This window comes from Phaethon lepturus, unplaced genomic scaffold (assembly GCF_000687285.1).
Source record: "Phaethon lepturus isolate BGI_N335 unplaced genomic scaffold, ASM68728v1 scaffold7442, whole genome shotgun sequence".
Lineage (NCBI taxonomy): Eukaryota > Metazoa > Chordata > Aves > Phaethontiformes > Phaethontidae > Phaethon > Phaethon lepturus.
In genome coordinates, this window is record NW_010521186.1 from 79,773 (window position 1) to 96,159 (window position 16,387).

The window sequence follows — 16,387 nt, forward strand, 5'->3', positions numbered from 1 at the left end:
AGATCTATTGCTTCCCTGTACTAAGTTTACAAGAATGACACAAACTATTTTTATAAAATATCCATTTTCTCTGCCATTAGCAAAGCTGGCCTTTGGTGGAGAACTACAGTTAAACTCTCAATTGCCTTACCGTGGTATTACAAACACATCCTCTGAATTACTGTTGCTTCAAACACACACATAGGTCTGTAGCAAATCTAAGACAGCTTTACTTTAGCCCACAATGAATCTGACTACAGATTATTTGTATAAACTAGTCTACTACTGGACCCCTCTCACAGCAAACAAAACAGACATAAGCTTGTAAGGATTAACCTTTCTGCGTTTTCCCCAAAGAAAAACAGTTACAATAATCTGTTAAGCAGAGTTAGAATGTGTAGTCCAAGCAGTTACCACCCCTTAGCAATATGCAGTAACCTCCCATTTGAACTCTTAAGCTTGTCTTCTTATACTCTAACATATTAATGGATAGTTTGCATTAATCTATTTCGTGCTTTGTGTTCAGCCTACCTGCAGTGTCACTTTAAGTCCATCCTTCACAAAGTTTACTTTGCATTAAAATACAGCCACGGAGGCAGCCAGCTTATCTTGCTGAGGAAGCAAACTACTTAGCTCAAAAATGCAACTGCAAGGGCTTATGTAATTATGTCCAAATGCAATATATTATGCATTCAGTATCAATGATCCATCTCTCTCAACATCTCCTGCAAACATCATCTGGTATTATCCATTAATTTTAGTTAATCAACTATAGCCTGTAAGTCAGCATCACCATAGGAAACTAAAAAGGAGTACAAGACATCAAATTACTAAGGATGATAAAACTACTTCTAAAAGAACTTCAATAATTAACTGCAAGGATACTGTACAGCATAATGTGCATGTTCAGTGTATTTTATCCTTTTATTTAAATAATTATGAAGTCTTTTAGAAGTACATCAATACATAGGTCTTGCCCTAACAAACATACCCTTCTTTTCAAAATGTCCACGTTGCTAAAGTTTTCATCCAGACTTCCCTCATCCTTCTTGCCTGTTTGTTATCTTGAAGTCTCATGTAGTGATCCTTCCACTCTGGCTAAATACAACTACAAAGGTTCATTTTCCAACTTCTCCCCTTCTGTCTTTCATTATGCTGAAATCATACTCTACTTTTCATTTTTTCTACTACTTTTCTCTTCTGAGCTGACTAGTCTCATTCACAAGCCCCCTTTCTATCTATCATTTCATTCTGTACTGAAAAGTCAGCTCCACCTCAAATTGACCTTTTCCATTACTCACCTGTTAGGTTTTCAAACTTCTTTATTTTTTTCTCAGGTCCCCTGCAACTACTGGCAGGGCTGCCTCTAGCTCTCTGCAAGACTGTCATTATCGTCCTTTAAAAATTCTCTACATCATGATGCTGAAAAAAAAAAAATTCAGCAAGGTATGCTAATGCCAGAGCTTCCCAGGCTGACTAATCTTTTATCTCCTCTGCCTGTGCCCCTCCATCATCCACTCTGACCTTCTGCCTTATATTTAAGAGTAATTTCTTTCAAGTGGAGGCTGACTTCTGGTTCTGGGTTTGTTGATGCTCATGCTCTGGTATATGATTACAGCCCCTAAAACTCTGTTAGTGTAAGTAAAAAGTTACAGACTTAACATGTCCATAGACTACAACTGCACTTACTTTTAAGAGTAATGCAACCTTGCAGCAAAGGTGGTATCCCAGGCTGCAGTAGGACAAGTGTTGCCAGCCCATGGAGGGAAGTGATCCTTCCCCTCTACTCACCACTGGCAAGGCCACACCTGGAATACTGGGTTCACTTTTGGACTCCCCAGTAAAAAAAAGAGACATGGACATACTGGAGAGAGTCCAACAAAGGGCCATGAAGATGACTAAGGAACTGGAGCATCTCTCCTGTGAGGAGAGGCTGAGAGAGTTGGGACTGTTCAGCCTGGAGAAGAGAAGGCTCATGGGAGACCTCATCAATGTGTACAAATATCTGAAGGAAAGATGCAAAGAGGGTGGAGCCAGGCTCTTTTCAGAGGTACCCAGCAATAGGACACAATGGACACACACTGAAACACAGGAGGTTCCCTCTGAACATCGGAAACACTTTCTTTACTGTGAGGTGACTGAGCATCAGCACAGGCTGCCCAGGGAGGTTGTGGAGTTTCTCTCCTTGGAGATACACAAAAGCCGTCTGGACACAGTCCTAGCCAACCAGCTCTAGGTGGCCCTGCTTGAGTAGCAGGGTGAGACCAGATGGCCTCCAGAGGTCTCTTCCAACCTCAACTATTCTATGATTCTGCTCTCTCAGCCCTGCTAACCAAAGATACTTCTGTTATTTTCAGATTTGAGGCACCTATCTTTTACACTTAGTGACAAGCAAAGTCTTGCCATCTTTTTGACTCATAATCTATTCCCTGACTGCACCACAGAAGTCCATAGCAAACCTCCCATCTACTGCAATGGTAACACAAATAACAAATTCTTGCCCCAGTCCTGGATTTGAGGTTCCCTTATAGTAAACCATGAATAACCCAAGGGCAGCAAGGGGAAGTGTGTTACATTCTGAGTTTTGTACCCATGCAAGAAGCATAATAAGTTGTTAAATGCTTCTTCAGTCAAGGTGGACCAAACTTGTGTTACACCCTTCCACCCAGCAGTGGGAGATGGAAGGTGTACCCCACATACTAAGCTGGCATGGATTGTTTTGTCCCTACCTGGCAATCTGATTCCCCATCTGAACCTCAGACTAATTAGATGTCATACCTAATTTTGGGTTAATGCAGAAGACATCAACAACACCCAAGTGTTTGAGGTCTACAGTTGAGCAGGTAGTAGTAAGGAGGAAAGCATGCTAGTAAAGACGTTATGTTTTTATGTTGGTAATAAATCAGTCTCTTCAGAGATCAACTATTCAATGTATGAAGTCACAAACATCAGTTCTACATGTCAAGTCACACATCTCCACACAGGCAACATTTCCTAATGTAATAAAAGTAATCCCAACCTTCCCTGACTCTTTTATTACTGAGTAAGCAAATACAATCCAGAGTAAACAATCTTTATAAACACAAGCTACCAATACTCTTAGAACATACTCTTTGAAGAGAAAAACGTCCAGCAAACAAGAGGCCATACTGTCTGTTGGGATACAAAACACTCCACAGAATCTGCTTGAAAAGTATTCCTGTATATAGATTATTACCTAACACTCTGTAACACATAACAAGGATTCTACAATTAGGGATAGGGCAGACTGCATTACTGCACTGCTCTTCTCTGTTTGCTCAAGGCTGTAAGATTTCTACTAAACATTCCATCTCTAAAATCTCCATCTTCTCTGTGTGTTATTCCTGAATGACCTTGGCTCTCATTGTATGTGTGGCAATACACTTTGAAGCACATACTGCTGCATTGCACAAGACTGCCCTAAAATAAATCATGTAGGGAGAGTAATAAGGCCAGGAACACTGACTTACTCCTAACATTGCCAAAAAATTCTAAATGCAACCTATTTATCACATGACCTTCTCTCCTCAAACATATGCTGATGTCTTCTGAACAATGAGATGCTGTCACCATTTTCACTTTATAGGCACGATTTGATTCAATCCATATTGTAATCACCACTTACTGTGCTTCATAACTATTCTGTGTTAGACTTCACAAAAAAAAAAAAAAAAAGGCAGCACTAAGTGCCCTGAACTGAAAATTAATCCACTTGCCTAGAAGCCCATATGTAAAAGTGGAACCTTAATATTTTGCTGTTTTGGGGGTTTTTATGTTAGTCTAAACAGCTGAAGTTGACATGGTTTCTTTGCCCATCTCCTAGAAAAACATTTTACTAGGACATCTCATGGAATAGTGCTGAAAGCTGGTTCATACAGCATTAGTCACAGCAGAATTACTTATCATAAATAAGAGTGGAATACTTGCCCCTCATAGGCTAAAAAAACAGGTAGAAACCTGGTAGAGAAAAGTATGTGAACACAACTACAGGAAGCAGGGGAAAAACAGCGTCTTCTCTATAAAGCACCAATAGTTACAGGAAAAAAAAGGTACATACCGAATTTTCTTCCTCCTCTTCTAGTTCTCTCTGCTGTTCCTCATGTCGCTTTGCCTTTATCTCCATAGCTTCAGTGATCAGGTCCCTTAAAATTGAAACTGGCTTGGCATTCTTAATAAATGTATGCTAGAAAAAAAATAAATCATTAAATTATATAACATCATTAAAATAGTTACACTTCAGATGTAATTACAAGTGTTATTCAACACCACAGATTTCAGTGATAATGTATTTTACATTACACAATAATTAAAATCTACACTAACACAAGCTACAATATCTTTTAGCTGCCTTATAACTAAGATTTTACTTTAACTATTTTTAATAACAGCAAGCCTCGGAAAATGTAATCATATAACAACTGTTTTATAGTTAAGGATGTAATCGTCCAAAGGAAACATGCAGTAAGTAGTAAATAAATAGACTGGTGATTGTCTGACATAGAAAAACAAACTTTTTCAGATATTCAGTTACAGAATTTAATTAATCTTAACAAACTGACAGCATAAATTAGTGGCTGCAAGCAGAGCAACTATGGCTGCCTACTCAACAAACCTTTACTTTATGTATCATAAAACATTTCTTGATCTATGGATGCTGAAATGTGGAACAAGCAAAAAAAGCTACTGTTAGCAGGAAGCTTAATTTTTAATTCAAGGCCATTTAAAAATAATTTCTTCCTTTAAGACAATGTGTGTGATATCTTTTACATTCATTTTGCTGTCTAGTAAGCACCTGCTGTTAAAAAATTCTCATTTTTGCATGATTATATCTGAACACTGTTTAGGCAAAAATGTAATTCTAAGCCCCTCAGAAATGTATTATTAAGTATCAAAAAATTGTTCCACAATGAAAAGAATTGATGACTAGTGCCCTACACCTATTATTTATCTTCTCCCTTGATGTATTAATTGAATTACTCTTCTTTTTCCTCCACCATCTTTCCCCACAAACAGTACTTTCATTCCCATTCACACACACCCACTGCACCTCCAGCTCCATCACACATGCTCCAAATACCAGCTGGGAGAAAAAGGCAACACATACTTGTGCTGGACACAGCATTTGGGTTTCTGGCCAGCAAGCACATAGAAAGAGGAACACTGAAGCTTCCCCCCGCCTTACTTGCACACATTAATTAAGAGTAAGTCTCTTCTATTCAGCTGCTGATATTCAGCTAACCATACAAACTTCAAACCTTTAAAGGTCTCAAGTACTGATTCATACATTACATGAAAATACATAACTTCCAATTTTTACACTCCTTGCAGTCTATACTTTGTGGTTCTCACAGTGTGGAAAATAAAATATTCATAACGACTTATGAATTTAATGATTTATTTAGAAACTATTTTGCAAAATTTTTATGTGCTCCTTGTAGTGGAGTTCACTGGAATTTAAATTTTAAAAGAGGCTATTGCTAGCCAGAGACAGAATAAATATAGCATGAGTGTCTTACAGATGAAATTTCAGAAGATCAGATTCTTATGTAGACTGATGAATAAAGAAGATTAAGAATAATATTTACCAATAGCAGTGAAAAGCATGAAAGAACACAAAATTACCCAAACGTTTTATGAATTAGGAATCAGGAAAGCAAAAGGAGCAAAGAACCTAGCAAAAATTTTCAATTCTGTCCTGTTACCAAAGCAAGCTTATTTACAGGAAATTTTAGATTCCATTTCTATCATCATGGAAACTACTATAATTTTTCTAGAAATCTCCCCCCCACACCTTCACTACCTTTGTTCTTTGTTTTTCCTTAGTTATTTGTAGGCTTATGACAGCCCTGAAGGCAGTGGATAACACAAACATGGGGCAGATACAACTGTTAAATTTCTGCAGCTACTACAAGCTCAGGTCATTGAGCAGGCAGAAGCCTGGCACACCTTGCCCTGGCTCCATAGGTCCACAACGCCAACTGTGGCTCAGATTTAAAAGTGCCCACTTGGTATAATTCAGCCCAAGAACAAACTCGTTATACTGTCCATCTGCATCAGACCCTTCTAGGACACAGAGCAACTTGCCTGCTTCATTTGACATGACCAGAAGGAAAGATTGAGTATACTCCATGGGTGGTCCACAATGAGGGGTAACCAGGGCTCAATTCCTTTACTTAACACTTGCCTAAATCCTGAGGTCTACTGAGGGCCTCTAACCACAAAGCAAGGATCCAATTTTAAACATCAAGAACCAGCCCTAAACTATAGAAAGAGCAATTAATTTTTAGAAGCGGCAAAGGAAAAATAAAATGGGGGTAGAGATACAGGAGCTGACAGAGAAAAGACCACAACATGGAAAATAAATACGGCATGGTAATAGTTAAAATGAGATTTGCCCTTAGAAATTTTCACAACAGTTCTGGTTTGAGACTAGAGGAAAAAACTCCATAAAACTTGCATTTCCTCAGTAAGTTAAATACTGACCTGTAGCAGCTGTGTTGCTGTAGCTCTTTGTTCAGGATTTTTCACTAAGCATTTCTTCACAAAATCTGTGAATTCATCAGACCAGAGCTCTGGCTTCCGGAAGGTTGGAGGGGGATTTGTAGGAATCATAAAAATAGCCTATATAAAAATCAAACAACAATAGCAAGTTTAAACAAAACACATCAGCACAGCACTGAAGCCAAGTAAATAAACTGCTTTATCCACCTTTCTTATCAGGCTAAGAATCTGGAAGACAAATTTTAATTAAGTTAGGATTTCCACTCAGAGATTCAGGAAATCAATCCATCTGCTAAGAGTCGCTACTTCCCATTAAATTTTCTCTATTTAAACTGTACTTCATTAAGCAATAGAGAAAATGTGAGTCATGTGCTGTTTATCAGTCTCGATAGACAATTTTGTTATTTTGGAAATTCTTAGTAGTATAAATGATGGCACTGCTTGTTTAAACAGACATACATAAATTTGCTCTGAAAAACCAAGTTTACCACCTCCTCTCCTAACTGCATTTAGTTTTATACGAGAATTGCTTGGGAAATTTGGCAGGACTACTATTTCCTTTTGCATTCATAATTCTTTAGATGTAGTTTTAAAACTTGCTTTTCCTAATAAGATTTAGAAATGTATGCTAGAAGACCTAAGACAACACTAAAGATGACAAAAAACAAAATAATCAAATAACTTCTCTACTAGTAGTGAGAATTGAAATTGAAAAGGCAGCATTTTACCTATAGAACAGAAATTTCACACTGTTGAGAACCATATGCAGACAGATTTTTCAACTAGGGAAAAAGGATTCATGCTATATTAAAAAAAGTTTGTCTACTTAAGATTACATATTGCACCATTTTCTTTATAATTTTTCCCATGTTTTCCTCTGATTACAGATTTACACTTGTGGGTGAAAAAAAGTGGTACAATTCTGAGACACTACTGTAAAATAATTGGAAATTTTGAAGTTATGTATGTAACATCTCAAGTGCATTCAGTATTATTGATTAAGATTTACACGACAGCAACACAATATTCAGAGCTAGGTTTATTGACAGAAATAATAAGCTATTATTTTTTTCTAAAAGCAGGTTCAATGCAACCACATTTTCCAAAGCGAAAGGGAACAGAAGTTCTTAATTTATTTTTCTACAAGCGTAGGCAGAATTACGTACGCAAAAAAAAAGATGAAAAAATTTAAATGAGAGATTATGCACACCGTTAAAAGCACCAGAAGCTTCAGCCTCTGCCTGAAACCTGGGGAGAAGGGAAAGGAAACTTCCTGAGATTTTATCCATAACTTCTGAAGAAGTCTGACTGGCCTTGAAAGTAGGGTTACCTTGTTAAAACCCTCATTCAAAAAATTCTTCTCATATGCTGAAGAAAAGCGGAACCCATGCAAAATGATGCAAAAACCATTTACTATAACTTTAAGGAAAAATTATTCCAGTACAGAGTAGTTTCCTTTAATTCAAATACTTAAACATTTACAAAACTCATTTCTTTATCTGCCTAATACAAGAAGTACAAGAAGAGACCTGGGCATTTTGTTTAAAAAGATGTATGCTACAACAGCTTTGTATTTTCAGGCCAAACTAGAATATGAACTCAGACATGAAACATGGCACTCTATTACCCTGTAACTGGCCTTACCTGCTTCGCTTCTGATACAAGATTAATTGTCAGTATAAGTGAATTGCTTCTGGTATAAGGTAGTGACCAAATTCAGCTGTTTCTGTCCTTGGAGGTAATGATCTCTTCCGAACTTTGAACTGATGACTTTTAATCTTATCTTTAGCTACCTTTAACAGCTAGCTCTGCAGTAGCTATTGAAAACACACAGCTGTAACAGAACACTAGGAACTTCTGTTTATGTGGTGTCTAAATGTATACCTCCTATTTGATAATAAACATTAACCTGCCTCTCTGCAGGTAAGCAAAGCCTAGTTTCAGAGTTCTACTCAGTTCCAGCATTCTAGGAAAAACATTTGCCTCTGCCAATTATTTTCACCAACTACACAGCAATTCAGAACCACAGCAAAGAAGTGACTTTAGAATTCACAAAGGACAATGAGAAGAAAAAGGGAATTCATGAATCATTGTTTTATGGCAGGCAACAAAAGTCACAAAAGGAGATATTCAAGAGCTGGAGTTAGGGTCCTAAATCCACTTTTATGCTTTACATGTTTGCTGAAAATACCTCAGAAACACATAGTATATTTATTTATCTAACCTGTAGGCTTTTTTTAAATCTTGGTATGTGACATGAGCTGTGTTAGCTGGAAAAAAAAAATTAGATGCCTTTTTGTCATAAAAGAAAACATATAGAAACTACTTATTCCAAATGTTTAGTCCAACTGGTTAATTATGCCATGCACTTGCTAGCATGTACCTCTCCCCGCCCCAGCTCTCAGCACTCCCTTCCCTTAACCAGCCTGAAATGCCGGTTTTCAGTTCCATCTTCCCCCTCTATTTCCTCGGTTTGGCTTGCATATTTCTCTGCCTAAAAGTTAAAACTCCCTCTCGCTTTCAAAACACTCTATGATTTAGCTTCCAGCTACTTCTGTTTCCTTCCAAGAAGCTTGCAAAGCAATCACTGGAGAATTATAAAGCTAGTCCCAAATCTCCAGGAATAAAAACGCTTATCTGACAGGAACTTATTCCTCATTTTTGCTTCCATTTCTTGTCAAATACATCTTTTCTATCCTAAAAGAACTCTGTCCTACTTTAAAACAAAACTAAGCTCTTTCAGTCACTCTGTTCGATGGGTGCTGAGGGAAACAGGAAACCTGAGAGACTTGTTTTTTTCAGGCTGCTTTTGTCTTACCCTGTATTTCTCTACTCCCTGCGTTCTCACAAACTATTACCTGTAGTAGTTTTTTGCTTCCACTCCAGTTATGATTTTCTCTAAACGTTTCCCACAGCTATTGGTATTAGTTCAGCTCTCTCAGTAGAACTGATGGCAATGGTCATACGGCCAGCATTAGGCAACTGCTGCTTCAAAGAAAAACCAAACCAACAGCACCAGCTGGCACTGAAAATAAGCTACCATCCACCCAGTTACATGGGCTGAACTGGCAGTAACAACTGCAAGAAACATTAGGAAGAAATTGTTCAACAGAGGGGGGCAGGCTCTGACACATTACAAAGAGCTGGGGCTAATTCTTCTCTCCCACCTTTTACATCACCTTCTGCAAAAAAAATGTGAGAGAGAGACTGGCAAGTCTTAATCAAGTAACATATCAAATATACAGACAAGGTGTTGGATCATATGACTCGGTCTTCAGTTTTAAACCATTCGATCATCCTTTAAAAAAAAAAAAAAAAAGATGTCCCAAAACAAACAAAACCTCTAAGCTGCAAGACATCGGATCTCAGAGCTGAGGGACCATGGCAGCTTCATCAGTATTCGTCTTCTCCTGTCTGTAACAGAGAGCCCATTCCAAATTTGTCCTGAACTGGCCCTTCCATCTCTGAACCTTGAGCCCAACTCTACTTAAAATCATCCTTCATACACTGCTCCGAGGCAAGTCCTACACCCTGCAGTGAGACCAGAATCCAAGGCGAATTTCAGCATATTCGTGACAAAGGATGGGGGGAAAGATGCATCATCCAGGGCAGCTTTCAGTGGCCACTTCTGAATTGGGCACTAGACAATCTAACACAGTTGCTACTATAACCATTGCCTGGAAGCACCTGCCCAATAACCAGCAGTTAGAGTTAAGCTGAATACTGGATTGAGGACCAGGTCTTAAATGAGAGCAGAACTGCACAAGTCAACACATGGTTTTCTTTTTATTATTCTTAAAGGGCCTAGCATTTTAAATGAAGTCCAAGCTGAAAACATTTGTGTCGTGAAGGTTCTTTCATGGGAAGTTTTACTGGTGTGAAAACATAATCAGATGAATTAGGAAACACCAAAAGAAAAATTAGACTCTCATGCACTGCATTTGGAATTTCCTAATCAGAAAATCCTTGCAGCTCACTCTTCCCATCAATCAGGGTAATACACCTGTATTTCACCCAGCCCATGAGCATATTAGAAAATCAACAGGAATTTGGTAGAGGTACTATATCTTATGGGTTGTGGCTCCTTGAATAACTTATCTCTACTGTGTAGTTCACATAAGTGAATATCAGGAAATCAAAAGAATAACTTTTACTGTTATTATTTGCCCAATATCATGAATGCTACCGAAGGAGACAAAGATTTTTAGATTGTGGCAATTCTATAATTTTCATGCTGTGAAGCTCCACTGCTAGAATCTACTGATAGAAACTTTTTTAGAAAGAGGGTAAGGATACAAGACATTTATAGGCAGTTTGTGACTCCAAAGTTTTTGGCACCACAATTTAACTACTTTGTTTATCAATCTACTGGAGAAAATAAACTCCAAAATACAGTTAAACTCAGTAACACATTTTAGAGTACAAAATCCCTTGTAAGGCTTGGGAGGTTAAATATTGGATACTGTAATATTTTATTAGCTTTAGAAACAAAGATTCAGCTGAAAGACACGTTTTTCTCTTCTTTGTGATAGATGTCATAGAACTTCCCTCCCTTCTTGAAAGGCCCTCAAAAAGGCTATTGAAGCACCAGTAATTATTGAATTACACAGTTCAACAGCTGTCTAGAAATGAAACACCAGCATGGACAAGAAGGATGAGATGCTAGCAACTTCTACATTAGTTTTGCTTTGTTGAGTTTTTTTGGGGGGGTTGTTGTTTGGTTGGTTGTTTTTCTTAATTCAAAACTACAATATTGTTACAACGAAGTTTTTTGCAAAACCTTGTAAACAATGAAAAACAAAGCAACTGAACAACACCTCGTGTGTTTAAAGACAAGGAAGTCAGTTTATGATCTGCTTCAGGGTGGATAAATTTAATTGTTAGAAGCACCCTAAAAATCACCAGCTTCCTCCTCTTCCAATCTGCAGACACAGTAGTTCATGAAGATGTAGCGCACTCACACTTTTTGTGCAGAATTACAAACAGGTCTGGTTCCATCAGATATTTATCAGATACCTGATCCAACAAGATTACCAATATCCCCCAAGTTTGATAAAACCCCTAACTTGAATCTGAATGTGCAATTCAAACTGTTTCAAACGCTTAATTATCTTTGTGTGAAATATTACTTCCGTTGAAGCAGCCAATACCGATTTTTACTCTATCTTTTCAGAAATAAAAATGCGGCTTCTCAGTCACACACCAATTCTCATTCATCCAATTGTATCTTTCTTTTTTTGAGGGGGTAAGTGCTGCTCTTTAATCTCAGTGACAAGAGCAACATGAGCTACAGAGTTCAAGAAGGAACCGCTCAAATCAGAACTGTGCCTCCAATGGCCAGTGCTACTTCCTTCATATTCATTGCCTGTCTCATACCTCACATACTTCTAATAGAGACATGGCTTGAGGAGACACACTAAAACAGAGCATTGGTTTGAATTTTGCACAGGAAAATCTGAACAGTTTACCCTAAATTAAAGACTAGGAAAATGCAAAAGTTGTCAAGTAAGTTTCGTCCTCTTAATTTACCACTAACACTTTTCTGAAGCTGTGGTTTTTTAGCATTTACTGAAGATACGTTCAGTGAATAAATACTCCAGACTGATCTAGTCAGCCAATGGCTAACTGCTTCTCCCATATCTTAGCTAAAACACATTTTTTGTTTAAGCTAAAATACTGAAGAAGCAGTTACCAATTTAGAGGAAAAAAATGTTCATTAAAGTTACTCATTTTTCAGTCGACTTTAATGATGAATTATCAAAAGAAAGCAGTTTGGAAATGCCATCTGAAGGAAAAAAAGGGGAAAAAACCCAGCAATTACATTATTCTGAAAGCTAGACCATCAAAACAGAAAGGAAAAACTTTTCTCCTTTCACAAAATCTGAAAAACTGATAGTACCGAATATTTAAAAACACCTACTCCTAACAATAAATTTACATTTCTAGAATTAAGCAAAGACTTAGATTCCTATCACTGTTCAACCAAAAAGGCACCTTCTCTACTAAGAGTTAGCAATGACTGTTCATCCAACCTAGTAACAAAACAAGACCACCGAACACACACCTGCCTGGCCTCACAAGCTCCCAGCAAAGTACAGCTAGAATTATCAACACAGGCCTAGATGCAGGAAGGGATAAATGGAGATTTAGTCCAGAGAACTTGTGGACAAACAGTAACTGACACAGAATTTTAAATCCTAATGAAGGGAAATATGTGTGACATTTAACATACAATTCTGTTGTGCTCACCTTGATAGTTCTTTAGTAGTGACCACTGATTAAATCGGGTATACAATATAAGAAAAATGACACTCAAGTTATTTTAGGATAAAATGACAGACACCTCACATATTATCACTAGGGGCATTTAAAAAAAAGACACCAGAACAGGAAAAAAAACAACCAAAAAAAACCAACAAACCAAAAACCAACGAACCCACAACTGTTACTAGCGGTTTAACAGCCATTCACTGTCACAACCTTCCCTCTGGAATGATGACCTTTGCTGTTCAAAGCAAAGTATGATGCACTTAAGATGTAAAGTAATAAAGTAATAAACACAGAGAAAAGATACATAATGGAAAGAATAATCACATGATTAACAGCAAAATGGGTTACTGAAAGATAAGCAATTTATATTGACCTGTATATTTATTACTGCTAGTAAGTTCATAACATTTTGACAGTGTTACAATAGGTCAAGAATGTAAAGATACCAATCTCAAACATTTTGCAATAGCAAGTGCAATCATGTATCTACTGAAAAGAATCAACCCTTGCCTTGTTAGCACCATCACGCAACAGAACTGTGCCTCAAGACTCACCTCTGAACTTACTCTTTCTACTAAAAATGGGAGTTGGACTTGCTGATCTGTATGGGTCCCTTCCAAATAGAGATATTCTATGATTGTATATTTCCTTTAAAAAAATTGCTTTAAATTTCAGAACAGTATTACAGATAACTTGTTCTGTGACAATAGCTTGAAGAAATCAGCATTCTAAAGCCACAAGTTTATTCAGTTTGGGGTTTTTTTTACTGGTTTTAAACTTGCTCATTTATACAACTCATTTTTAAATCTCATCACATATGATAACTTTAAAGTTCTGACATATCCCAAGACAAATCTGCACTGGTATATTTAAAAGGCAGAATTTAATTGCACTGGCTGTTACCAAATTAGCAAGACAAAAAGGAAGTTCCCCCTGCTAACTCATCTAAAAGGATCATGTCATCTGCATATGTCTGTTCATTATCAAACCCTTTTTTCAAATGAGTAATAAAAATACTTATTACCACCAACCTTTTCCCAGAAATATCACCTCAGCATGCTGTCCTACTGCCAGTTAATTTACCAATGTATCCAGGGTTGTTTTGTTTTGATTTTGAAAGTTTCTTGACCTCTCATAAGTCATCACTTGTACTATCCAAAGAGATCTGTAAGTAACTCAGTAAATGACTTGATGGAGTTGTATGCAAAGAATCAACTTCGTTTAACTACAGTGGCTTTCTTTTGCTTCCTTACTGCTTCTTCCTCTCCATTCAAGTCCAGCAGACTTATCCATATTTCTCCAGGCTTTCTTCCAACATATTTAAATAACTCCCTATGGTTTGGGGAACTCTTCATGACGTGTGCTTGTAGGTTTTTCAGCTATTATCTTGTCCCAACTTCCCATCTTCTACTTCAAAATGGAATAGCTTGAGTTTTTCCATCCAATTCAGTAGGGCTATTTCGATTTCCTGAACCCAAATCTTCAGCACAAAATCTTCTTGAATTCTGCCATTCAACTGAACATTGTCCTCCTATTTCCTTTTTGTTTAGGGACGTAACACTCAATTTCCCATTTCATTTGCAAGGTTACAAACTCACTGACATTAGTGAAGTTGCAACAGAAGAGGCAGCCAGCAATCCGATCCTCAAAGTTCTCCCCTCCTTCAACTTAGACAGCAAGCCTTTAAAAGAAGGGCAACAAATGCCCTTCAAAAGTCTGTAGAAATTAAAAATAAAGCATGGAAATATCTGAAGTTTCATGAAGGTTTTTTGACTGTTCTTTGGCTTTGTTGTGTCTTTTCCTGTTGTTTCTTTGGGGCTTTTTTGAGGTGGGAGGGGAAGGTGTTTTAGATAAGTGAAGTTACACGATTTTTAAAGCAAAGGCATTCACTGAAAAGAAAAATAGTTTCAGGGTACTCAAGATTTTATGCTTAAACGACCCAAGGCAGCTAAATATTTTTAATTTTTTTGATGATATATACAGGAATTTCCAGAGAAAAATACCTAACTTGCAAATAATCCCATACAGGTACAAAACAGAATAATTACTTAACATTTTATTGAAAGGTTATGTTGAAAGTTCACGTCCATAATAATTACAAATCTCCACATTTTCACAGTGTCCAGGGACAAACCCCAAAAAATCATGACGACTAAAGAAATCCAAACAGTACCAGAAATCAAGACAATGAAAGTCAGCAAACCTTACAAACACACACAAGAGTTTCAAGCATCTGAACGGAACTGCAGCATTCAGACATCATTTAGGACAGTACTTCCAACAATTTCATTCACCAAAAGCAAAACCTAAATAAGCCACAAATTAGTTAATGATTGTTGTTCTGAAAAGTACCCTCAATCTCAGCACTGGATGAGCAAGACACAGTTAATCAGGAGGAGGAAAAAGGGTGCACATGTGTATGGACATTTGGGGTTTTTTTAAAATGGGGGGGGGGTGTTTTGTGGGGTTTGTTGTTTTTTTTTTTAAGGTAGGAAAAAAGAAATAGGTATTAAGCTGTTTAAGCTGTCTTTAGACTGAAAGAAGTATCTGATATAGTGGTTTAAACTTCTAATTCAACTTTTACCTGACACCGACTTGGAAAAGAAGGTATTTTTAAATATAGTTGTATATGAGAAAATTTCCTTTTGATAGTGACAGGCAACACCTCCTCTTTGTGAGGAAATCACCATAACAGACAGATGGGGCCACTTCAGACCACCAGTCAATTCAAGGTTCTACCATAACCCCCAAGGAACTTCACCAACATTTAAGAGCCTCCCAGACCAAATTATACATTGTGGCAGATCTTTGCTCAAGAGCCAGGCAACTCGCTGCCTAAAGGATACTTCCCAGACACACAGGTGTCCAGGAATCAAAAGAAGAAGAAGATGTCTTCATGAATGTTGGTACCTCTCTCAGACAGAAACATCCTGGCTGTCACTTAAATCCCCCCCTTTCACGGAATCCAAGTAATCTGGAGCATAAGAAAAGACTCTTGAATCTGACCAACTTTCTTTTTTCAGTATTGAACTTGTACAACTAGTTTCGTATCAGTTACAAAACAAGGAAATGGTCCTGAAAGTGCACATTACGTGACTGAATCCAGGAATACTCTTGATTAATTTAGTCTTCTTTCACCATAGTTTCTTTTACTCCTGATTCAGTATACCCTGAAAATTCACAGACATCATGCCTACAAGGTTCCAATTCTGTTACCCAGACTAAGAAACTTACTTTCCCTGCAAGAAAATTCCAACAGTATAGCTTGCTTTAATAATAAAAATATTTTCTCTTCTTCCCACAGTATTTTCTGCAGTTTCTGAGAGAATGGGGCAGTGATTGCATCCAGAAATATATTAACGTTTACTGAAACATGAAGTGGAAAAACTGCATTTGCAATTATATTTACTAATAAAAGAGTCAAGGAATGAGTAACTTATATTTGTGAGAAAAAGCTGTAGTAAATTCACTGGACATTAAATGTGAAACCTCTGCCATAACCACACACAGTAGTAATGACAGAAGGCATTCAAGAAATATGCAGTAGTTCTTTATTCACGATATGTTAATACCTCCAGCAACAGTAGTATTGTGTTTAGTTTTAGGCATTGCACTT

The 16,387-nt window shown here is 37.3% G+C and overlaps 1 protein-coding gene across 1 annotated transcript in view; it reads right to left on the reverse strand.

Moving 5' to 3' along the window:
* STK3 (serine/threonine kinase 3) overlaps positions 1-16,387 on the reverse strand; it is a gene marked incomplete at its 5' end in the record, with an annotated part of 103,444 nt that overhangs the window by 61,990 nt on the left and 25,067 nt on the right. Inside the window, 2 exons of the mRNA XM_010281434.1 lie at positions 4,058-4,183; positions 6,484-6,621. Of these exons, the coding sequence (XP_010279736.1) occupies positions 4,058-4,183; positions 6,484-6,621 (264 nt within the window). The remainder of the gene's footprint in view (positions 1-4,057; positions 4,184-6,483; positions 6,622-16,387) is intronic.